The sequence below is a fragment of the Meleagris gallopavo genome, chromosome 2 (genome assembly GCF_905368555.1).
Source record: "Meleagris gallopavo chromosome 2, MGAL_WU_HG_1.1, whole genome shotgun sequence".
NCBI classification, from domain to species: domain Eukaryota; kingdom Metazoa; phylum Chordata; class Aves; order Galliformes; family Phasianidae; genus Meleagris; species Meleagris gallopavo.
In genome coordinates, this window is record NC_139405.1 from 40,088,971 (window position 1) to 40,115,027 (window position 26,057).

General features: G+C 35.9%; 1 protein-coding gene across 6 annotated transcripts in view; it reads right to left on the reverse strand.

Annotated features, from left to right (window-relative positions):
- The window catches only part of FAM120B (family with sequence similarity 120 member B), a 68,356-nt gene that overhangs the window by 12,494 nt on the left and 29,805 nt on the right, over positions 1 to 26,057 (reverse strand). For 4 of the 6 annotated variants that reach the window (XM_085219792.1, XM_085219795.1, XM_085219791.1 and 1 more), the window contains 4 exons: positions 13,389 to 13,595; positions 8,199 to 8,307; positions 6,333 to 6,446; positions 638 to 2,828 (listed from right to left, as the gene is read on the reverse strand). In XM_085219792.1, the coding sequence (XP_085075918.1) occupies positions 2,767 to 2,828; positions 6,333 to 6,446; positions 8,199 to 8,307; positions 13,389 to 13,595 (492 nt within the window). In that variant the 3' untranslated portion in view covers positions 638 to 2,766. Of the gene's footprint in view, positions 1 to 637; positions 2,829 to 6,332; positions 6,447 to 8,198; positions 8,308 to 13,388; positions 13,596 to 26,057 lie in introns of those variants that run through there. The other 2 variants (XM_085219796.1, XM_085219794.1) reach the window with 2 other exon arrangements.

Sequence of the window (26,057 nt, forward strand, 5' to 3'; positions counted from 1 at the left end):
AAGCAAAATGTCTCTTGTTGGTCACTATTTCTGTTGAGTCAAGGTAGACCAAATTACTGACATTAATGAATGTTCTCGGAATCTTTCGTCAAGAGGAGTTGATAAATAAATGCTCAATTTTAATGAAAATTTGGTGAAAAGACACCTGCGCTTCATAAAGGCTAAAGAAAATGGTAAGCAATCTAATCAAACAAAATAAGAATGCTTTTCTTGCATTTTTTTTTAAACTCACACAGATTCCCTCACTTCAAATCCACGCCTGTTTTACCAATTCAAAGTAACCCTATAGCCAGTTATTAATGCAACATCATTAGGTTGGAAGCTTTAAGGCTGTTTTCCTGTACATTAATTCCTTCTACAGTCCATAAGCTTTATGGTAGTCTGATCAATTTAAATTTCAATGACACTGGAAAATAACCCCTTTATCTTTCAGCTTCCTCCTACTTTGGCTCTATGATTCCAAGTAGGAAAAAATCTTAGCTTGGAAATAATAATAGCAGCTTCTGCTTATAGTCTAGTATTAGGAGGAAAAAAAACCAACGCAAATTCTCAGAGTCTAATAGATCTTCAGTGGTCAGGGCAATTATTACCAATTCATATCATATCACAACTAGCACAGCAAAACTCACACTCTAACTGTATGTAATTTTGTTTATTGAGGCTAACAGAAATCTTCCCTCATATCTGAATTGAAAGAGGAATTACTAAGAAATTCTGGCTCATAGTGGCATTCTTTTCATATACACTGTTAAACACAAGATTCCTGAAACTAAAGAACTTTCCATAAAACTCAGACCACATTATTCCAAAAGTTTTGGGAGTGGGAGGGATAAGAAAAAGAAGAAAAAAGGAAACAGAAAAAAAAAGAAAAAGAAAAAGGAAAAGGAAAAGGAAAAGGAAAAGAAAAAGAAAAAGAAAAAGAAAGAGAAAAAGAGAAAAGAAGAAAAAAAGAGAAAAAGAGGTAGTACAATTACAGTCATTGACAAATCAAGCAAAAAAGGAAGCAGGAGTATCCCTTTCAAGACAGGAGTCCTGCAACATAACTCAGATACTATATTGTGTAAAAACTGTGTCTGCTCAGAATTAGAAATCCTGTGTTGCTGTCAATTTATTTGTTTAGTTGTTGCTACTCTACGCAGAATACAAAAGAATGTATTTATTGTATTACAATCAGAAAAAGACACATAAGAAAATTATAATGTTTTCATCCACTTCCAATATTGAGTAACATCATCTGGACGACCTAAAAAATCAACAGTTGTGAGGAGCCAAATAAGACACACAAGCATCAACACTAAAACAATTCTACTAACAAAAAGTCCTGTAAAAAGTTTCAAAAGCAAACTGCTCATGAAAGCCACATGTGCCTGAAAAGTACTATTTTGAATTTCCTTTAAAAAACCAAAAAATTCTTAAATAAAAGGAAATCAAAGGAATTTAGACAGAAAATAATAGGTGGATGCCAAAGGTGTACAAATTCAAGCCAGACAGAAGACACTGAATTTTTTTTTTTTTACAGTAAACTATAATCCTTAGCTTGAAATATTATATATTCTGTAGAACGTAACATAAAGTTACGTAACTTAAGCAAGAATCAGGTCACAACATCTTACTCACTCAGCACAGTAAAAAGCTTATGATTGCTACAGATTGAAAAACAGAAAAGTGAAAAAATTCTAAAAGCAGTTTGGAATAGTCAACATCCTCAATAACTAAAGATAGTCCTGTGAAAATCTGCATGCTGTACTGGATTATAAAACTTCCTTTTAACATTTTGCCTCCATCTTTGCATATCCTTTATTCATTTCTGCTCCTCAGTTTTATCAAGCTTTCGTTTTCCTTTAATTATATACTTCCCATACAGAGATTATGATATGACTTAATATACTGAAAATGCTGAAGTACAAAACTAAAGATATGATGACTCCAAAGCACATAAACAGAGGAAATCAGTTCCATAAACATCCCCTTGAGTCAAGCTTACTAAAAGATCACTAGAAACCTAAGAAAATGAAACTGTTGAGTATTACATAGATGAAGACAATTTTCAATTATACTGTTGAGATTTTGAACAGGGAAAAGTCTGGTTCTTAAAAGTATTATTTATTGCCAAAGTAGGGCAGGACAAGACTCAGATTCTTTCTCTCCTCTGCAATGTTGTGGTTCATTCCACACATTCAGATGAGAGAATTGCTTAAGTACCAAAAGCAACAGCAGTTTTTGGCTGTTTCAAGAAAACACTGCATTTTACAAGAAGGACATTTTGATTTGCTGGTAGGTGGTATTTAAATGGCAACAGTGATGACATCTTTCAAACTTTTCAACAGGTTTCAGTGCCAATGGCATAACCCTTAAGATTAAGATATAATCTACCCAAGACAACAACCACAATTCAGCATGAATATTCCATGTGATTCATGATGAGCAAACTCTTGGAGTATACAAAACTAGAATAGTCAGGAATATCTTATGATGTGGTACAAATGCTTTAGAATTTCCATTGTCAGTGGTACAAAAAAGCTACACCTGGATAATACTCTGCTTCAACTGGTACCATTAACCTTAGTTCTGTGATTCTGGTCTCATAGCAAGTTGAGACATAGCAAGGGATTCACATACTAAATACCCTCTGCTTTGAGCCATTTCTTCTGCAGTCATATGGTTCAGTTATTCTGTAAAGTTTGTAAGAGGCTCTCACAGACAAAAAACCAGTCTCAACAGCAACTGTCCCATCATCGCAGTCTGCTAGCTCATCACATTTATTCTTTACCAAGGAGGAACATGGAATCTTCTCCTCTGGTCTGGATGTCCTGATCTGTATCTTCTACCTGAAGGAAATCAAAATAGGAAAAGCTTGCTTAGACTGCCTCCAAGAAAAATTATATTCACTTGTATTTTGAGAAAAGAACACATTCCTCTTCAGTTGGCATGTAATTACAGATAGTATTTTGAGATGTTAAAAACTAAAGTCCATGACGGAGCTCTTCCTGAAGCTCCTAGGCTACTGAAACTTCTAAAATCTATGACCAAGTAAAGGCTCCAGATAGTGAATTACAGAGGTCATATATACACAATGGTTGGTAGTTCAGACTGTGTGAATTCAGGAAAAGAAAATACACTATTTAGAACCAGATAGAAGCTACACTAAGAAATATTTTCATATCATTTTAAGTGTGCCATATACAATACTGCTTTACTTGTAGAGTGTAGATTCCTATAAGCAAAGTAGGATCCTAAATGTAAAACTTAGGCAGAATAGCGTTGACCCCCAAATCCAGCATCTAAATACAAGTATGAAATTGTCAAAATACTTCACTATTTCCCCACCTCACTGTTGATGATTCTTGTGGTGGCAGACTGGTAGCTGAAAATATTATCCATCACTTCTAGCACTCTGATAGCTTTTATTCATTATGTCCTCATCCCCAAGAAGGATCCATCAGACAGAAGGTTCTATCCCACCAAAGGCAGATCAGAAAAGCTATATCCTTGCCAATGTCTTTCACTATTTCAAATGTACTAGGGTATCCTCAGCCTTAATCATTCATGTAGCTATTACAACCAGTCTCGCTGACGCTGTCTTCCATAACACTTTCCCCTATCTTCAGCTCACTTTTGTGCTTTTTCAGACAGGTCTTCAAATAACAGCATCAATGCCCAAATTACTGATATTTTTAAACAAAGTTTTAGAAATATAAGACAATACGCAAATAAGGTTAGACTTTTTTTCACAATCTTTTGCACTCTGACTTAGAATTAAGTAGAAGTTTGTACTGAAAAAATGCAACTGATAAAATCTCAATGTTTATCATTGGACTGCTGTAGAGAGTGACAGAGATACATGATAATAATGATTTCTGTAGTTCTTATTGCTCAGTTTATTTTCAGTTCTTTGCAGAAAGAGGTAGCAATGTAATTCAAAACATGAGTGGTTTCAATTGCCAATTAATCAAGTTTTGTCTAGTAATAGACTATCCAGCACATGACGCTTAAGCCATGAACCTAGAATTCAGAAACTCATGCTTTATTGCAAACATTTGTTGTACCTCAAGGAAAACTTTTAAACACAAAGCACAAAGATTACCAAGAGCTGCAAAGCCAAGTTTTTAGCTGTTTTACTTTTCAATAACAGAAGCCTAATCTTAGCTTTAAATTAGATACCTAGGATCTATTTAATAGGCATCATAATGGTCAGGCATTCAGAACGCAATATGGAAAACTTAGAACACTAAGTGACAGGTCTTCTAAATTGACAAATAAGAAACACTGAAGATAAAAAAAAACCTCTCCCCCTCTGCAAAGCTTTGGTGTCCCACTTGTGTTACATGGATGCAACTCTTGACTTGTAACACACAGCCAACACATTTATCAAGAGAACATAAGTAAATAAATAAATAAAATACCCTGCTCCCCAGATTCCCTTCTTTCAAACCCCAGATGGAAGACTAGATAGTAATTACAACAGACCAGTGGTTAGTATTCATCACAAAATGAGGGATACCTCAGTTCAATTCTTACTCTGCCTGAGGGTATTCAAACCAACATCTCATTGAAATACAAGTGTGTCTTAGCTTTATGCTTTCTGGTGGAGGCACTGTTTCCTCCACTGCTGAAGTCAAGCCATTGTCATGGAATTCTTAAACATTAACTGATAAGCACGAGCAAAGAACACCTAATCACTGGGTACTTTTCTGACAGAAGATATGGGTCCCATGGTTATTGTACTATTAACTTTTAAAGTGTTTTTTAAAATGCATTTTATTTAATGGTTTATCTATAATACGCAACAGCAGGAAATTTAACATTTAACAATGGCCTTGCAGAAGTCCAGACTACAAAATCAAAGCCTGAACCAGCGAGACAAGTCACTAGGTTAAGTGCTCTAGCCACTACGCCAAACAAGTTCCTGATATGTATACAGCTAGATATCACTAATATCATAGGAAGTTTTACCACAAGCTATCACACTTTCTTCATTTTTATTCCCTGTTTCAAGAACAGAGACAACAGCTACATAATGAAGCAAATCAAATACCTGTCTTAACATCAGCAAACTTATGAAAAAGAAACTTTGTCAAAACTTTGTCAAAACATCAAATATCTTGGCAGGTCAGCTTAAAATGAGCTCTGAAACACTTCAAGACTCTTTCATAAAGAGAAACATGTTTTTCTACTAAATTATTTTTATTTATAACAGAGATTTAACTCCAATTACAGCATCATATTTTAACGCGCCCTGAGAGTAGTAAATAAGGTTTAATTTTGCCTGTGTAGAGGAAGACATAATATTTTATTAATGTTACTGAATTATGATTATAACACAATTCAGTGCAGTTACTGTGGAATATGCTTTATGGAATACATCTAGTGGTAAGATCTGTGGAGGTGAACACAGTGCCTGCAAAAGTGATTCCTGAATAACAGGCTTTTTGAGACAGCCACCGTGATAAGTTTTGGTTTTTGCTTAGTCAGCATGAACACTATTGTTGTATTTGTTACACATACCATCAAACAATTTTACCTGTGAATTAAATGATAGTAACTCTTTTTGAAGAATACAACAAAAGCATCTGACGCACATTAAAGACTTTACTGTATTTATTTATTAACACTCTTCCCTAATCATATCAGTCTTCTTTGAAAACATCATCTGGAAACACAGAAGAAATTTAGGCTCCGCAGACTTAACAAAATAACTGATCTTTCTTAGACACTTCTCTTCCTTTTGCTTATTCTCTTTAATCTATGTTTATACATCTTCATTCATAATAACAAGAAACTAAGATTGAAGTAGTATCAGCCCAGTGGAGTTATCCACAGTGATGCATTGCTGAAATGTCTGTTGTGTTCAAGAAGTGGGATTGGTAAATGATTCAAGATTAATTTTTGTCAAGACAAAACAGGACATTTCTATTATTTAGGTAATGGTCTGGAAACTGAGACCCGATCTAGAAAATCGTGTAAATGTGTTTATTTTCATGCTTAAGTGTTTTACTGAAGTATGAACTAAGATTTGCAACTAAAGACTTTACACTTACATTTCGGTGCAGCTGTGCCAACTCGTTTTAGATCAGTTTTAAACACCACTCAGCTGCGATCGAACATGTAAGGTTTAAATACCACATGAAATATTTTTTTTCAGAATGTTGTGAGGAAAAGAAGACTTACTTCACTTGGTAGAGTTAGTTTCTGCTAATAAATTTTAAAAGTTTTATTGCTGAGTGCTGTGTGGTAACAGCAAACATACAATATATAAATGTATATAAACTGTACATAGACACAGACCTATTATACTGTTCACAGAAAGAATTCCAAATACAAACATTTTTTACCTTGTGGTTGAGGATTTCTCCAGAGGTTGCCCCTCATTTGATTATGATATGGAGAAACAAAGGAGCTCCTGTGTGTTTGCTGGAACCTAGGATTAAGTTCTCTTTGGTGTGTTCCTGAAAAACAGAAGTTACTGGCCAACTTTGATGGTAAAGAAGATAAAATGAAGAAGAACAGAGAGAACATATTCTTTTTGTTTTTCTTCTTTTTTTGGGGGGGAAGGAGGGCAGAACACATTTATTAGATTTATGTCAAAACAGTTAGGTACAATTACGATTCTTTCAAACTACTCAGCCTAATAAGTATGGTTCTTGTCCTCATTTCCATCTATAGACATCATGATTACAAGCTGTTAACAAGTAAAACCAGATAACTTCCTGACACAGATTTGGAAACTGAAGTCATTACAATGAAACAGAAATCTCTGTCCAAATTAGAATCACAAATCATAATTAAAATGCTTAAGTACTGCTCTGAAGCAATAGCAGACACTAACAAGATTTGGTATCATAAATCACCAACAGATACCCTTAATTTTGAATGCTACCCACCAGTATGGTATAGTATCATATACAGAAGTTGTCAGAAGTGCTGTTACATAATGCAAAGTTCTGAACTAACAGAAAATCATTCTGCCTTTGCATTCTGCCATGTTGCAATTTTCTCAAGAAATTTATAACAGGTAAATTTTATCCTCACAGACATCATACTTGATTGAGTATTAAGCAGATAATTAATAAAGACAATACCAGCATAAATGCTCTATTGCATGATGTTCAGGTGATTCAACCACAATCCAAGCATGCCTGAACCAGACCAAATTTACAGTGCTAGGTGATTCTGTCATGTATAGATTGGTAACTAATGAAAGCAGAACGACATCTCTACTGGTAGACACTGAAACTACAGAACAGCTTGTATGAATAGAAAGGTCCACAGACAGGTTACCTAGACCATCTACCAGTTCATACATTCAAAAGCTATCAAAAAACCTTCCTTTCTCTCACATAAAATGAAAAAGCATTCAAATTCATAGAGAGAAGCTGATATACAAAGGGAAGCTAGAGGGTCTTAGTGTTCTGCGTAAAGATTATCAAAAGCATTAACTTTTTCTTAATAGAAATAACTAGCAGACAATTCCTACTCTGTCTTATCCATATTTTAACCATATAGAGACACTACTTAATAACAGCATTTTGAATAGTAATAATGACATTTTAAAACCTAATAATTTCAGAGTGAATTATTTCAAAGCCTCAAAAACCTCAACAATCAAGATGTGTGTGAATCATGCTGAAAACATTTTAGATTTTTTTTTCTGAAGGTCAGGCAGATCACGTGGGAAAAAGAACATCTTTAGTAAAGCAAGCCACACAGTTGGAAAAAAAGTAAGCCAAAGTCTTAGGCTGAAAACCCTTCTCCACACTGCCTCAAAGCTTGCCTTGGTTTTGAACTGCATCAGTGTGTCTTCAATGCCTTACTCAGACCTTAGACTATCATGGCTAAAACTATCATGGCTTTCCCTTTAGGGAAAGGCAGAAAAAACCTGTTCTTCCTACAAAAATAACTTTAGTCACTGAGCAAATAGCAGTGGTTTTTGTCAGTGAATAGTATTTTATTTACTGCATGTATCTATCTCACTAGCTATGTAACGAGATGGAAATATTTTATCCAAACTTGGGTAATCCAATCCACATGAATTCCTAAAAGCAGGAGGTATTTTCTTAAATCTCTCTTTTGGTTTCTTGGAGAAAGATCTTATGATTTATTTAGCTTGACATGCTCCCCAGGTAAATGCTGTTGCAGCTGAAGGATAACTGAGCTTATCAACACATTGATTTGGATAAGAAAATTAACATAATGCCAACCTGTGATAAATCCATTTCCTCTTGGTCTGCTCTGTATTGTTCTCTTCTTCACTGCACAAACTTTGCAAATGAGCGACTTCAGATTCTGGAAGGGTGTATACAAAGACTCCTGCAGACAACAGCATTAACATTAATGCCTGTTCTATCTTTCTTTCTTCAGGTGTAGCACAAAACAATTACACATATAACAATCAAAATTATTTTATTAGTCCATGCTCATACACATGTGAAGATGTCAGATTTTCTGGTTCACATTTTTTAGGAAACAAAATGTTTAATATTAAAAATGGATTCTTGGAGGGGTTGTTAGGGGTGCAGAAGGAATGTTTTTTCCTCTTTTGGTTATGTTTGTTTTTCTCCTCTGCTCACATCTGTTTATTACTTACTTCCATGTTCGATTGTTTTGAATTGCTACCTAGGCTTAAGTCTATCAGCAGTACCTCAGGGAGAGACAGGTAAAGTCTCATGATAAAGTGGAATGAATGAGTGAAAAATTGAAGTATCTTAATCTCATACATTACAAACACAGTAGTAATACATCAGCCTTAACTCCAGATATTTGTTGTCTGATAAAATGGAACCTCATCTAGAGACATGGAGGAACTCAATATCAGTGTTTACTGTGTGGGCTGAAAGTTCTGCTGTTAAAAGGACAAGCCAAAACTATTTGAAGACCCAATACTACAAGAAGTGGTATATTAGGGCTGCTCTGAAAGCAATGCCTCCGATTTTATTATGATGGCACCTGACATCAGAGGTGGATGTTGGTGGTATGGCAGCAGAGGTCGAACCTTCCCACCAATACTCCATTACATTTTGTTGCTGTGTGACAGATGGCAGCAGAGGGACAGTCTTACCAAATAGTGTCTGACATGGAAGTGCATATGAAGCGGAGCTGTGTGACCGAATTTCTCCATGAGATAAAAATGGCACCACTGACATTCAGTGATGCTTGCTGAATGTTTAAGGAAACCAAACAGTGGATGTGAGCACAGTGAGGTGGTGGTTGGTGTGTTTCAGCAATGGTGACAGCAGATCACCTCCACAGACTGTTACAAGTGCAACATGCAGGCTCTTGTTCATTGCTGGCAAAAAAGCACAGCTAATGGTAGTAACTGTTGAAAAAAAAAAAGTTTTGTAGCTTCTCCACCAAACAGAGCTATTGCACCCTATCTGTTGTAGTTTCCATAAAAATAAACAGGAGGTGTTACTTTTGCAGCAACCTACATATCTAACTTTACAGGTTTCAGTGAGCTTTGTAGAAGCATCACATCCTATAATCTTTTTCTTTGCTTATTGATTTATGTGGGAAGTTGCACACATTGAAAAGAATGAGAAAAATAGTAGATTTTAGAACATCATCATAATTAGTGATTCTCATGAAACTGAACTGATTTTTAGGAGGATGACAATTCCATTTTGTAACCTATGTGGTGGAAAGGGAGCAGCAAGAATGAGAGAGGATTACAGGAAAAAGTAAAAATCCAATTTGTGTCAGGACTGGAGAAACTAGAGAGGTTTCTTAAGAGTCTGAATCTCTGAACTCCCTCATGAACTTTCCTACCACTCTTTTTTTTTTTTTTGTATTAATAACCCTGTTTTCAGACAAAGCCTTAAGCACAACCCACAGATATTTACAATTTTTTTCATACAGACTAAGTACAGTCTGTGAAGAACTCCCACTAATTGGAAAATCCTCTCACTATATTCCTGAGAGAACAAATTCAGGATGTGTTTATGAAGGTTGGATGAAAGGCATGATCAGAAATGGCCAAAACATATCACTTATGCTGACCCAGTAGGTAATTTGTTTTTAATTTAAAAAAAGATAAAAGATAATGAACATACTGTGAGACGTGCAATAAAAAGACTAATGAAGTGATAATATCATTGCCTCACGGCTTTATGGGACTATTATATTCAATTTTCTGTGTGGATAAACAAACCAATATGAATACTATTATGAAAAACAGAGAACTAGTACAATAAGAACTAAGTATATATATTTCAAAAAACAGGATGGATATATTTTTGATTCTTATCACATTTTTTTTTTTATCTTTTAAAATTTCTAAGGCTGTGTAGAGCGGAATTACAAAGCAAACAAACAAACAAAACCATCTTGCCCACAAATATATTAATTGCGTTTAATTTACATATTTTATTCTTTCAGCAAAAGAATATGTAAGTAAGCGAACCTTAAAACATTCACAAGTGCTTGTGCACATGTAAATATTTAACCAAAATGGTACTTCCACTGTAGTTTTCATAAAGTTATTATATGTATTTAAACCATCATAATCAAAACAACTCTGATTTTGAGATCTTCTGAACTCCCTGAAGTAATATAACTGTCCAGATACATAGAGACATCCTAGGATTTAGGAAACAAGCAAGGAACACCAAAGCAGTAACTTTTTCCTCTTATTTATCTTTACAATAACAAAACACCAATGCAGAATAACTTTTTTTTTTTTTTCCTCTAAATACAGTGCTGTAGCTATCAACAGGTTAGATTTATGATGCTGAAGGGTAGATTGCTAACAAACAAGTGCTGAAAGACTTTGGCTTCCAACGATACATCAAGCTCTGCCAGGAACTAAGTACCAGTTTTATTTATTAAGTTCAATTTATAGTAATAGGAGCAACCAATCACATACACTTGTTGCCTTGCCAGTGTCCCCAGCTAAACTGAACTGGCATCTCTCAGCAATTCTCCCAAAAACAGATTCTTGCTTTTCAAACTGATAAGCTAGAAAGCTATTTTATTAGTTTGGAAGCTCTCTCTGCCATATATCATACCTAAAAAATAAAAAAGTTATTTAAAATTAACAGGGTTAGGCTATTTTTTTTCTCCCGACAGAACAGTTTATCTGGGGTTTGTTTAAACTTGAGTATCATGCTTTCTGAAATCCTATCCTAGATATTTTAGTTGGTCAAATAAAACTCCAGCTCTGCTCTAGGGATCTAAGCATCTGTCCTCACCTCCCGAGACATGCTAAAATAGAACTTCAATCAGGTTATAATGAGATTTTCAAATGTTAACTAAAGCATACCAGCTAATATATTTTAGAATAACTCTCAGTCAATATCTTTTTTTTTTTTTTTTTCAGATTTATGTATACAGATGCTAAAAGCTGTTAACTAATCTGAATTCTACCCAAATGGAAAATAAATAGTTTCACAGAAGTGTATGTAAATTTGTATTTTTTTTTAATTTATTCTTTAGATCCTCTATTGTTCTGCAAAAGTTCTACAGGAAAAATGGAATGAATAGCTGGCCTGTATGGGGCTCCTGAATCACAACCTCTGATTGATCACCTGAGGCGAGCAATGAGTCAGCCACGGGAGCACAGGTGAAGGCAAATCACCTGTGCTGCAGGAAGGCGTGGAGCCTGGCTCCACCTCTCCTACACCCATTTAAGAGCTGACTGCCAGTGGGGAAGGATCTTTCTAGAGATCTTCTCCACTGGAGTTCATCTTGCAAGTCCAGGATAGGGTGAGTGGCTTCCTTTCTTTACTCTAATATAACAATTACATTAGCCAAACTCCTGGATATACCCTACCATTTGTATATCCATTGACTATGCACTGGCCCAATCCAAAATCTGCTGAAATCAACAGACTGATGGCTTCAAGTTGAGCTAGAGGAGGTTTAGGTTGGATATCAGGAAAAACTTCTTTACAGAAAGGGTGGTTAAGCACTGGAATAGACTCCCCCCTGACAGTGGCGGGATGTCAGAGTTAGGGTACTATGGTCAGGTTGTGGTTGGACTTGATGATCTTGAAGGGGAATGGATACACTCAAGGCCAAGCTGGATGTGGTTTGTAGCTTAGTTTAGTGGTTGGGGACCTTGTCCATGGTATGGGGGTTGAAACTAGATGATCTTTGAGGTCTTTTTCAACCCAGGCCATTCTATGATTCTATGAAGGTTTTTTTCCAACCTGAGCAATTCTATGATTCTGTGATTCTATGATCAGTAGGAGCCATAGGGTTTGGACGGAGGTGATAGTCCTAATCATATAACTGACTCCATGTAGAAAGGATTATCATCTACATTCCACCACCTATGTGGAATGTATTCCACTATCACTCCAGATTAGGATGCAAAATAACTGAACACAGAATTGGATAAGAAAACTACAGTAAAACTGATACGAAATGCACAAGATTAAAATTATAAAAAAATAAAACTCACTTATCTATAATAATATTTATTTTAAGCACAAGTAACAGATGCAACAACAGAAAAAAGCCATTTCATAACTAGAGCTTTCAGAAATAATTAAACTGTATGTGTTTCTCAGTTCAACACTAAAAATAGAGGTATGAATTTAAGGTCCCAAGAGCTATCTACACAGGTGAGTACAGATGTACCTAATCTCCTCTCCACATATTCTGTGTTGGTGGGGCATAAGGCAGTTCTCACCTGAGGTTAAAACAGCCTTGCACCTTGTCAAGCAGACCTTACCTCTAAAGTATCACCTTTAATGCATCACCATGGCCCATACCAAGCAAGACTACTGATATCTGTCTGCTCAAGTCAATGCAGACATGTTTTAAATTATATAATTTTTAGGTAACATTGTAAGAGCCTCCAGCCTCTGAAAAATGAGATTGATTGTTAAGTACTTAAAGGTACAAGAAAACACAATGTAAATGGTGAGATTCTGTAAAAAAAAAAAAAAAAAAAAAAAAAAAAAGTATTATGTACTCTTTCTCTGACTTCCTGTTCCTTCTGGAATTCACTAAACCTCCATCTCAAATTTTAAGTTCCTTAATACCTTTAAAATATCGCTCTTAAGTGCTTTATAAGTTATACTTAGTAAGATGATCTACATATACTCTTATGATTTTGCTTAAAATCTTGCAGCAGAAAGATCTCACTGTATTTACAAGTACTAGAAAACTGCTATGGTAATTTTCATTTTTTTTTTGAAATTGGCAAACATTTTTATACTTCCTCGTATTGTTTTCTGAGTATTGGAAACAAAAAGAAAGGCAGATGTTTAGCTTCCTGCATAGTCTCAGTATTTCTACCCTATTATGGTTTATTTGGCAGGAAGGATGAAATAGAATTAATGAAAAGAAGAAAAATACAAAGAAAGGAGGCCAGTGCAACAATAATTATGGACAGGTACATTTTTTTTAAAGAATACAAAACTCTCTAAGAGGATGTAATTACTCACATTGCCTTCCAAAAGCTCCTCCAAAGAGCAACTTCGGTGTGACTTTTGGTATTTTTCTTGAAAAAGTTTTCCATCAAATACTTTCCAGGGCATCAAATCATCCATTCTGAATGGAAAGCCACAGGCACTATTGGCCATGAGCAATGTTGTAAGGCCACGAACCAAAACAGCACCGAGATGTACAGCTCTGGAGTCCACTTGCATGAGCTGATAATATTAAAAAAAAAAAAAAACAATTTTAAAAAGAAAAAAATATATGTATAGGGAACATAGGCAATCTTACCATGACACAATCCTGCAAACTGCAGAGCAAATGAAAAATAGCCCCAAACCTGTGACAACTGTGGTTTTCTATTGCACAGTAAAATTAATGAAGGGATTCTATATCTAGTTTTATTCAAGAAAATGAACAAAGTGAAGTTTGTTTTAATAAATAAAGCATTGCACTCAAGTTTCTTAAGATGGATACATCTGAAGTGAAAACTGAAACAAATGGCTTTTCTCTACAGCATTTCTCAAGATGTTAGCAGTTCCCCAGAAAGAATATGTTAGTGGAATGTAAAATATGAACTGGGTGTATAAAAAAAAAAATGTGCACAATGATCCATTGCCATTCCACAGCTTGATCAACCAGGAAATGTTACAGCACTTATGAGATCATTTAAATTACAAGATTTGATAGAACAAAGTTTATGGTGCCCAGGCTTCAGAAATACTTTAAATACTCAAAACTTTCCTTTGATTGCAGACTGAAAGCCAAATTATTTCTCTTAAACATGGATGTTCCCAGAAGAAATACAGGAATGGTATGACAGCATCCAGAAAATGCAAAATGAGAAACTCAACTAGACAAGTAAAACTTCTGGCCAAAATTAACTCAATGGGTGAATTTAACATTCCTCTGTGGCAGAATGTAGTAAACTGTAAAACCCTTGAATCCAGTAAGTGGAAAACTTTGATTTTAATTATTTTGTAGATGGTACAAAGCTCCTCAGTAAGGAATGCTGCTTCTACACTGTGTATTGCAGCAGTCTGTCAGAACTAGGAAGAGTTCATAATGATGTGGACATCAATACTGTAATCCATAGTAGCTGTTGTACCCTGCAGTTTTCTTTACAGTTTTCCTTACAGTGTAAGTTATACTAGGAATGGAACAGCATTCAAAACAGTTCAGAATAGAAGGTACAAAGAAATGGCTCAAATTAATCTTAACTCTACTTCCCTGAGATCTTTGTTTGTCTGAAGGGCATTGGAAAGTCAGTTTTGGTTGTCACGTGATAAGGAGGACATAAACCTATCTGAGAGCAACCAAAGGAGGGCTAAAAGATGATGAAGAGTCTGGAGGCCAAGATGTATGAGGAGCGGCTGAGGTCCCTGTGTGTGTTCAGCCCAGTGCAGAGTTGCTGAGGGGAGGCCTCATGGCAGCCTACAGCTCAGCGACAGGGCTGAGGGAATGGCATGGAGCTGTGTCAGGGGAGGGGCAGTGGGGGTTAGGGACAGGTTCTGCACCAGAGGGTGGTGGGCACGGAATGGGCTGTCAGAGTTAGAGATGTGTTTGGACAACATTCTTTGACATTGGTTTGATTTTTGGGTGGGTGGTCCTGTGTAGAGCCAGGAGTTGGATTCAGTGATCCTTATGGATCCCTTCCAACTCAGGATACTCTATGATTCACTATTACTAATGATAATATCATCTTATATCTTGAAATTTTCCCAAAAGATTCATAGATATGCATATATACCATCTCTATTCTATTTAAGAAAAATTACAGATAATAGCAGACAACCTGAAATATCGTACTACTGGATCAGAACTTTTTTCCCATTATGGTCCACGTACCAAAACCAGAAAAGCTTTGCAAGTAATACATAGCCACAAAAAAAAACCTTTCAAAAGAGCCAAGCACAGTAAATCATTTGGATGAATATAGCTAGAAGTTGGTCAAAGACTTAATCTTGCTGTATTATTCAATGAGCAAACGTACAACTTAACAACGTGAACATGATTTCTTTGACAAGGATCCCACTAAACACAGGCAATGGGCAGGAGAGCTTTGTTTAAACGAACTTGAAGAAATGAGGTTACCTTCACTGGCTGTTTTTCTACATGGAAGAAGCAAAGGAGGATCTATAGATGATGATGCTGGCAAAGATACCAGGCAGGGCCACCCAGAGCCCTCTGAGAAGAACTGTGGCCTCCAGTGATTCCCAAAGAGGCATCAAGCTGACCTTCAAGGCACTGACCCAACACAGCACTCAGTTCCTGAAATCCATTCAGTGAGACAACCAAAGACAACCACAGACAACACAAGCTAGCTTGAGCAGTCATTCAGAAAATGAAATGCTCATCATTTATCTAATGTGATGCTTCATATTTGAGTAAGGAAGACGACCTCCACCTCCTCACTTTAAAAGTATTTTCAGGATTGGATCAGGCTACAAGTTTCAGGAAATTATTGCCTCCAGCTGCAAGTAATCATTTTCCCAGCCTATACCAGTAACTACATGCACTCTTACATCTCTGTTGCTCTGGCAAGTAAAGCAGGCTTTTGCAAAGCACTTTAAAATGCTGACAGGTACTTAAATAGGAATGTGGATTAAATGAACCAGTATTATTTCTACTAAAGTAGACTGTAAGAGTGCACAATGCACACAACCATTTATTAGATTGCAGCTGAGAGATTCTTACATCACACTAACATAATTGCTTCTGATCACCTGGCTAAATCTCAAGACCTGCTAAGGAAACCAGTTCACCTCAATTCAGGCTTTAAAATAGATTCTGCTTGGTTTGTGACTGAAGTGAGACTTCATGAGTGGAAATTTAATGCATAAAAACTAACAAGAATCTTCACAACTTTCCTTTTTTATAATTTCCTCAACAGAATACTTTGACAAGTACTGAATAAAGGTAAGGTTTTGTTATTTAAGCTTGTATGGAAAATGGATGATATCAAGCTAAAATTAGCAGCAGAGTCCAGGAATGACAGTAACACATTAATCTGTTGAATCAAATTTGTTGGACAAATTTTTATCAATATGACTTACACAACCAATATTCTCTTTATTATAGATATGTTTTTTTTATTCCTTGGCATAGAGATCAGTATCTTCTATTATTGAAGTCTCAGTAAGTATTGATAACATCAGAAGATTTAATTGTTGAAAATAAACTTTCAAATACTAATGAAAGCAGGTATTTAAGGTGCTGAAAATAGTAAATGCTGTCTTAAACAGAAGCTATTTCCCATCTTCTAATTTGATGGCTGTGTTCTAAATGACCATTCATACCTTTTTGTCATTTATTCACAGAGATATGCTCTTGCTGTCCATTTTAATCCCACTGGTACCAAGGATGTAAAACAGCTGTTAGGACAGATTACTAATACTATATATAGATGATGGATGCCATCTGGGCCACAAATCTCTAAGGCAGAGATTTCAAATCTTTATTTAATTTTGTTCTGAAATTTCTAAGCATACATACAACACAAGTATGTGATTAATCTAACTTACTTCAATGACATTATTCACGTTAATGCAAATGCATACGTATTTGCAGAACAAGCATCTAAATGAGAATTTGAAAAATTTTCCTCTTGATGGTGACATACAAAGTAATAAAACATAGAAAAGGACTTTGAGGTTTCAGTTTGAATGACATCTCAAGCTGGAGATTGGTGTAGTACTGTCATTGATACTAGTTGCTCCTTAGTGAGTATGAAGTCTGAGCTGGCAATATAACCCTAGCTGTGCTCTTCAGCTTCTTCTGAGATAAGAAAGTCACTGGTGGCAGGTTTTACAGGTCTTTTCATTGTCTAGGGATAACAATCCTGAATTTTCCCCAAGAACTAATGTAATAGATAGGAGGTGAAGGGAAGGCTTGGGGTTTTTTTTTTTTTTTTAGTGTAAATCAATACTACTGAGACTGAGAGAAGAGCTGTCAACGGTGACTTCTTTAGTTTAATAAGACAGGAAATAGATTTGCTAAAGGGTGGTTTTTCTATTTTCCATGTCTGGTAATGAAAAACAAAGAAAATGAAAGTGAAGTGAGTCTATAACAATTAGCCCATGCACATGGCAAACCCAGAGTTGCTTTGCCATGGGAATGCTCACAACAGCTTGGTGTTTGCAGTGCAAAGATGTCATGATGAGGATAAGTGGAAAATTCCAAAAGAAAAGACGACTTGCCTTCCAGGGCATTACACCCTAGAGATAACTTCTTATCGGAAACTGTGTCTGTGCTTTTTGCTATTTTTATGAACTCAGGACCCTAGCGAATCATGTAAGATACACCCCTGTGATCCTGCTGCTGCTACTCCTACCATCAGCTGATGACATCTGTGCGAGAGAGACAAGGAGTGTGTGAGAACAGCTTCTCTTATGCCAGCTGCCTGTGTTGTGCTCTTGCCACTGCTTTCACCAACACCAGCTCCCCGTCCTCCCAGGGTTTGGGGAAGAAAGATTACATTTCCAATTTGCCAACACTGATGGAAGACTGAGAAGAGAACTCAAAGGTCACAGTCGTCTAAAGTCAGTGTAGCCGAGGTTATTGATATTGTGCTTAGAAGGCCTGAGCTGAACTGGATAACCCAATTTGAAAAAAGAGAGAAATGCAGCAGTATCCATGACAAAAGCCTAATGCTTTTTGTAACAATTTTAGAAATATATTTGCTGCAAGAGACATCATCAGAGAACAATTTCATATTATGCTTTCTTCTGCTCTACAAACACAGTGTTTCAGCTGATGGACCTTGTAATTTCAGGCTGGTAACTGTGCTCGTGTGCATCCTCACTGAGCACTGAGAGGGTCTTTGCAAGAAGGAATGTGTTTACTCACAGATGCAGTCAGCAAATCTAGACTAAAAGACTGTAATGTATATCTGGCTGAAGCAAATTTTCAGATCAAATAAAATTAAATCATTAAAAAAAGTAAAGAAAACATTTTCATGATGTAAAAATACTTTGATGCTTTAAGACCTTTGAGTCTTCTTTGTGGATTCACAAATGTTTTCTTAATAGATGTATGAACTTCATCTGATGTGCTTCAAAAGCAGCACTTTCGTGTGATATGAATATGGCAAAAACAAACCACAAATCTTTCACCTAGAATGGTGAGACTCTACCAAGCTTTGAGAGCTCCAACCCTGTTAAAAAGATGAATAGGCTCTACCATGCTTAAATTGTGACAGTAAGTATCTGAATGTGCCTAATGTCAGAAGAAACAAGTGATGGCCAGAAGCATACTCAGTGGTAAATCGCTCTTCATTTCTAGAAATCAAGACCAATAAATACATGGTAATCATCTCACATTTCTTTATTTACACTACTTCACTCCTCATCTGTACTTCAATGCACTAGATACTACATTTTACTTAAGAACTGGTTCCTTGAAGTAGGAATTTTAATACCATTCTGGGGACATACTTTATTAATCATTAATATACATTTTTATTACATTGGATTTTAGATTAAAGTTGTTCGTATACACTTTTCCCCTCACTTCTTGCTTTTTTCCTGCAGCTGGGTTGAATATAAAATATATGAACATGGCCACTATTTAAACTGTTAATTTAAAAATAAATGGCTTTAAAATGGCACAGAGCTTTTTTCTCCTTTCTCTCAAAGAAATATTTGTGTTTCTGCTATAAAAAGGAAAGTGCAAATCTCAAGGACAGGTTAGTACTTGCTTATTTCTGGTTAAAAGTAATCAAGTGAAGAACAGTAATTAAAACTCAGTGAAATTTGATTGCAGCAATAAGCTGCTGGAATTTATGTGATGGTGATAAAAATCTAAGTATTTTTCCAGTTTCACCATTTCATTTCTTTTTAGACCCACTTGAACTCAGTCAGTGTATTATCAGTATATTACTTGGTATATTACTGCCCTCAAACACAACTTAAAACATCAAATATTTACCACACGCAATTTATGCTTGAGCAATAAAGGTAGCAAGTAGATCGTATCTTAAGTTCTTGTTCACTGAAACTCAGTAAGGTTTAGCTTTGCCTGGGAGAGGTAATGCACACTGTGATTCAGATATAAACAGATGAACTGTTAACTGATGACAGCTTCACTGAAGTTAAAATTTGCTACAGTGGAAAGAATCAGTGATCAGATTTTTTCAACCTCAAGACAAGAGTCATTTCCAGAATTGCAGGTGTTTCTGCCTTCAGCCCTTTGTTCCAAGTGCAAGCTGTCAACAGATCCATATGTACTGGAACTATATACTTTGCTCTTGCAAAAATAATCTCAACCAGTGCAACAGCAGTAAATGTAAGGAGTGTTATCAGAGATGATAACACTGATGAAACAGTATGTTTACTCGGCAGCAGTCAGCTTTGTGCAATGGGTTGCTGGAAGTGTAGTAAGTACTTCACCTGCTCCCTTCACCTGTCACAGTGAGAGGGGAGTTAAGTGCCTGTGTTTTGAAAACATTACTAAGGCTTATTCTGATAAAAGATTATGGCTTAGTTTAAGCTCTTCCTGCTTAAACAAGGTGGGTGAAAAAAAAAATGGGGACTGAAAGGAGCAGATCCTATGAGGGTATCTACCAGCAAGGGAAACGAGAAAAACCAGTTCTTAAAACACTTCCAAAGCCTTCATAGTAAATATTTAGGAGTAAATAACCCGATTGTTCAGTGTTTATACCTTGAAAAAGGCTTGTTTACTGTGTTTTGTCAGGAGTTTGATGTAAAATGATCCACTGTTATTTACACGAGGTCAAAAACTCCAATGAAGTCAACCTAAACAAAGCTTCAAAACTGCTTTTACATTTAAGCACCAGAGGTAGTAATAACAAAAAATACTACTGCTAATCAACCTAGAAGTCTCCTCCAGTTGCAGAAAGACTGCTTTTTAATTGCTTGTTTCATTTTCAAACATACGAATACTTATCAGGACTCTTAGCAAAATCAACAACAAAATCAAGCACAAAGGAAATTTCTACGATGATGAATATTACACCAGTAAAAAAAGTTCAGCCCTTCCAAGCTATTCACGCAGTTATGTCATGGACAGCACACTAGCACTTGCAGAAAGGTTAAAATTAGCATTACTTTTCTTATTGTAACCACAATTGTACTCAATTCTGATATAAATGATTGCAGGGCTAATAACAGTTCATAATACTTGTGACATTCTCAGAATACGCAGATAAACTCTGAGTTTGCAGTCCTCAGGCTGTGACCCAGCAAGCAGTTACATCCTTTCTACAGAAACAGGCTCACTGGAATCTTAACTCTTACCATCTTCACACGTTTCTCTCCCATGCATGTAGCAATGTCTCTCTCTGACTTGGACGTCCTAATAACGTGATATTACATTAAAGCTTCCTCCTCTCTTGGGATATGTAGAGTGCCCTCCTTTCTCTTTTCCCATATTTAGAACATCTGCAGTAACTTATTTCTTTCCTTTCTTACTCCTACAGCACTGTCAAACATTCCTGAAAAAAGCCAACATATTCAGAAACCATTAGTAGAAAAAAACACAGAACAGTTTAAAGAACTGTACAGAAGTTCACCTTCCTCTCTCAGTTCCAGCAATTTCCCATAGTAAATCAAAGGCTTCACTTCCCACCACCATCTTAACCACAAGCCCAATCTGAAAATCTTATCCACACTTTACCATAGCCTTTTCCCTTTGTTTAATTCTAAGACTGGTCCATAAGAAAGTTACAGAAGTAAAAAATTTGCCAGCTGCTCAGCAGAACATACTTAGCTTCCTTTCCACAGCAGCAGACTATACTGGTAAAAGATAACAGGTTTGGTATGCAACTGTCACTACTGTCTTTTCTCATAGATGTTTTTCACAGCGTACTGTGAAACAGTTGGTGTGGATTAAGACATCATTGAAACTACAATGAAATTCTGATAGGTGAGAGTTAATTAGCCCAGCTTAGAATTTACTTTATCCCTGCAGTTCCAAGTAGATGTTCAAGATTTACTTCATTGTCTCAATGTATAACCATTCCCTCAAATCTGTTTTGAGTACACACTTTTTAAGTGATCTTTTTGTGACTGAAGCCAACAGAACCACCAGTGACTTTTAGCAGAATTTAGATCAGGCATTGCTTGGCACATTGAAGCTCTATACCTTTCAGAAAGCTTATAACAATAGTTACTAAGGTCATGCCTACTATATAAGCTCTTTAAATGAAAGCACCAGTGAACTGAGATGGTTAATACAGGGAACTTCAGGAGAACAATCACTGTTTGCCAGTGCAATAAAGTGTTTTTTCTTCTTTCTCCCTGCTGCCAACCCCCAGTCTCTTTGTATTGTAGAGCAGGTGCACAATTAGATTACTGATACTAAGGTTCACCTCTGAAGTGATATATTCCAAGGTAAACAGTTCTGGCTAAAGAACTTTCAAGTGCTAAGTCTACATGTTGAGGAAGAAAAGAACTATCTGATTCTATTTCAGGACAAGCTTCAAGTCCAAGACATATCAAACCACAGTTCAAAGCAGGAGCTTCTCAGATGACCTGTGAAGGGATCTGCCAACCGTCAGCTTGTAATCAACTACATTCAAGATACTAGGAATCAATTTGTAATTAAGTTGCAAGAAAGCATCCACTTCCAGAACATCAATTTCTCTTGGAATGGAAAAACTGCCATACAGGACTTGAAAAGTGATAATTTTTGGTACAAAAATATCAACCTTATGATACGTTTAGATGAAAACAAAAAAAACAAAAAAAAAAAAAGAAATTTGAGAATCCATGCAACCATGCTATGCAACCATAATTTTAGCTAAAGTGCCAGATTGCCTTTTACCTTAAATATCTTGAAATAGCAATAGAACTAGATAGGGGATTTTCAAGAAATACTGTTCTCTTGTAGTCTTCACTTGATGCAAGTTCTTATTGATCAACAATGTAATTTATTTATTATTTTATGTTTAAATGCAAAACAGATCTAACTATTTGAAGATTTGAACTGTTTTATTTGGACTGATTCGCTTAAAATGACGCAATGAGAAGAAAGCTGTATTTCTAAAGCTGAACAAGGACTGAACCAATCTCAGCTTGAAATCACATGCTGTACTACTGCACTTTTATTCCGGATTAGCTCAGAACACTGAGAAACCTGAAGGCTACAGATGATGAAAGAATGAGCTGGGAAGCAACCTCAGCCTGCCCGCTCCTCTCTGAGTAGTTACAGTGTTCCCTATCATCTTAAACTTAAAACATTGTCAGATGCAAATTTTTGTGGGAATATAAAGCCCTGATTCCGTAAAGCACTTGGGAATGCGTTAATTCCAAAATACACAGGTGAAAGCAGATACTGAATAGAAGAGATTTATCTGGGAGATCTCTACAATATTCTTTCTTATATTTTACGTTTTCCTTAATCCAACCAGATGGCAAGTAAGTATGTTCATAGGGAACAGTCAGGGTCTCTCTCCTGATGAGAAACAATTTATTTTTTAAAAATAATTGTATTTTGAAAAATATAGATAGCTTATAAGGGTTGTTCAGAGTCTGTCTGAAAATCATGGCATCTAATGGCTCTGACAAATGTAGCTTGGCTTGCCAAATTCTGGAATGTTCAGAATCAGGTTATTATTTATGCGTTTCTGTTTGGATGGCAAGGAAAAAAAAAACAACAAACCAAGGTTAAAAACCCAGAATAATCTAAATAATTATGAATATTCTAAAACACACTAATTTATTTGCATGAATATGGCCAAGTGTTTCTCAGTAAAATACTGAGAGAAAATTATCTTGTGTAATTTTGATATCGTACCATTACCAAGCTAATTTTGCTTTTGTGCCACTGTGAAACAGAAGATATCAGAACCTTATACACGACCAAAATTCTTGCTTAAACTACTTTTGCCTGTTATGCCAGTTTGCTGAGGTTATTCTTTATTTTTTTATTTTTATTTTTAATTCTGAAATCTAATGAAGCAAACCTTGTTAGTGATTTTTGTGGAAGTTCATTTGAAACCAAACTGCAAAGACTCTGGAACTTATCATGCAAGATCTAAAATGTCTGTGCTTATCCCGGATCTACAACACTTTCTAAATAACTGAAAACACTTGAACTGCTGAAGGCATACATTTCAAGTCTGACATTCTTACCTATCATACGCAGCCAAACAGACTCTTATACCAGGGGGACAAAAGATGTAACTGCTCCAAAGTAGATACTATGGCATAATTGGATGTGGTATGGCAAAGCTGTAAGGAGCTTACAGATGCCATGAATTCAAGCAGTATGTGATGCCTATATCCACCTATGTATCTCCCACTAACATTTTGTTAGTGTTTTATGACATACACATAACTTTTAAAAGATTTACAGAACTCATATAATCATAGAATGGCCTGGGCTGAAAAGGACCACAGTGATCATCAAGTTTCAACCCCCCTGCTATGTGCAGGGCTGCCAATCACCGGACCAGCTTGCCCAGAGCCACATCCAGCCTGGCCATAGATGCCTCCAGGGATGGGGCATCCACAACCTCCTTGGGCAACCTGTTCTAGTGCATCAGCACCTTTTGAGTGAACTCTGTTTCATCTATCAATTTCCAGGCATATTTGCTTTATAACCAAGTTTTCCCAACGATCTTTGGCTGCAACTTTTGTAAAGATTGATTCAAAACTTTCCACCACTGAAACAAATGTTTTATATGTTCCTGTACTTGAAGAAATCCTAGAAGAAATGTACTGTTTCTGTTTGTAACTCACTGTGGCCTCTCCTATTTGAACAGTATTCTAGACACGTTACAGGTGAAAGATGATCTGTGGTTGCACTTGTGAAGAACCAGGGCTGGCACAATATAAGAAACAACACTGCAAGCAGGACTGCTGGTGCCTTTTTTTTTCTACAATGGCTGCAAAGTTAGACTGATGGCTCTCTGGGCTTCCTGCCAGAACAGCACACCAGATTAAAATAGAAAGAAGGGAAATAGGCAACCTGGGGCCCAAAAGTTAATTCTGACCTTATGTATAAGCTCTACGGGAGACTTGGGCAAAGCAGAATATAAATATACCATATAAGGGGTGCACAAGGAAACCAGATTAAAAAAAATGAATTTACAAAAGCTCTTGTCTATCACGTTCACATTTCAGTATTTTGAAACCACTGATCTTGAAAAACAAATCTTCATGTCTAAGAACTGAGTAGTTACTTTTAGTGAATAGTATAATGTGCATTTGAGTGATACGTCCACACGACAGTTTCTTTCAGTGTGAAGTAAACTGTATTTTTTATGGCTTTAACCCATTTTATTCAAACCACGTCCCTTTCTATTTCATGAATTTGTAGGCTTATGGATCTCATTATCTATGAAATATGGATAGCATATCAGAAAGCAGATTTGGAAGTGAAGGCTGAAATGATCTCTTCACCATAAGAGAAAATTGGGCTCTATTTACATTTTCTCTCATATTAATAGTGGAATTTTTCAAATAAATTCACTAAACGACTCTTGCGCAGGAATAGAGCAAAACTATTTTGATCAAATTAATGTTCTTCACAGAATCATTTAGAAGAAGTAAACATTAACACTGTATTATCAGTTAAAATATAAAGACAAATCCAAGATTGCAAATAAGCAAGCGTTTTCATAAAAAATTGTAGATGCTGCCCAAGTTAAACACAACCTCTTTGAAAGCTTTGTAATAAGTTCTTCCCAAAGATCACATTTAACTTTTCAGAGGAGAAGAAAAAGTAGACAAGTAGATTAAACTGTACTCTTCCATTTTCCTCCCATAAAACCCATACTTACTAGCTGTGTACTTGAATCCTCTACTGATTTTAAACATAAATACCCAGAAAATCAACTTAATAAATATCTATTGCGGAGTGATTTCGCTTTTGAAAGTACCTGCAAACAGCAACAGTAACCCAATCCCAATGTGATACTGCCTGCTTCAGTAGTGTGCTTCAGTAGAGTGCACCACACAGCATAATAGCAGCTTCACATGTCATTTACTTTCATGCCATCTTATCTCCCCAAATTTTGTGGGTAAATTGCAAAATTTGTGAGCAACTTTAAATTAGCAGAATGACTGCTAGAAAGTATTATGTATCAATTAATATTACATGTTTGGATGCAAAATAAGTGTCCTAAACCACAACGTTAATAAATGAACAAAGACATCCAATTCCAAGAGAGCAAACTTCCAAGCTCTTTAGAAATTTACATAACAACATCTGTAGGGGCATCTATAACAAACTGTTTCAATACTTCCTGCTTATGCTTGGCTGCCTTCGTGCTTTTACTGAATGACTGCCACATCAGACTTCGTAAAATAATTATACGCTCAATGTTAAGTACATTGTGTGTAATAATGTCCTCAAGACAGAAATAAATCCTACATTTTTGCAATTTTCCACGTTGCTATCATTTCATTGCTTTGCTTCTGGCATACAGTTCTAACATTTGACTACTTGCAGAACAAATTCATGATGAATTTGTAAAAAAAAATGAAGACTGGATTTCATCTGTCAAAATGAGTCCAATAATCTATCTGGAATCACGTTGTTTTTGTTATTTTGGTTTCTATGCATTAGAAACTAACAGACAATAACAGCAGTAGTTGAGTTACCTTGCTATCAACATAAAGTACTTACTAAAGTCTAATGTGGTCTGGTTAGAGTACATAGAGTTCTCTGGAAATATAAACAAGATCTTCTGAGTGAAGGTGAATTGAAGT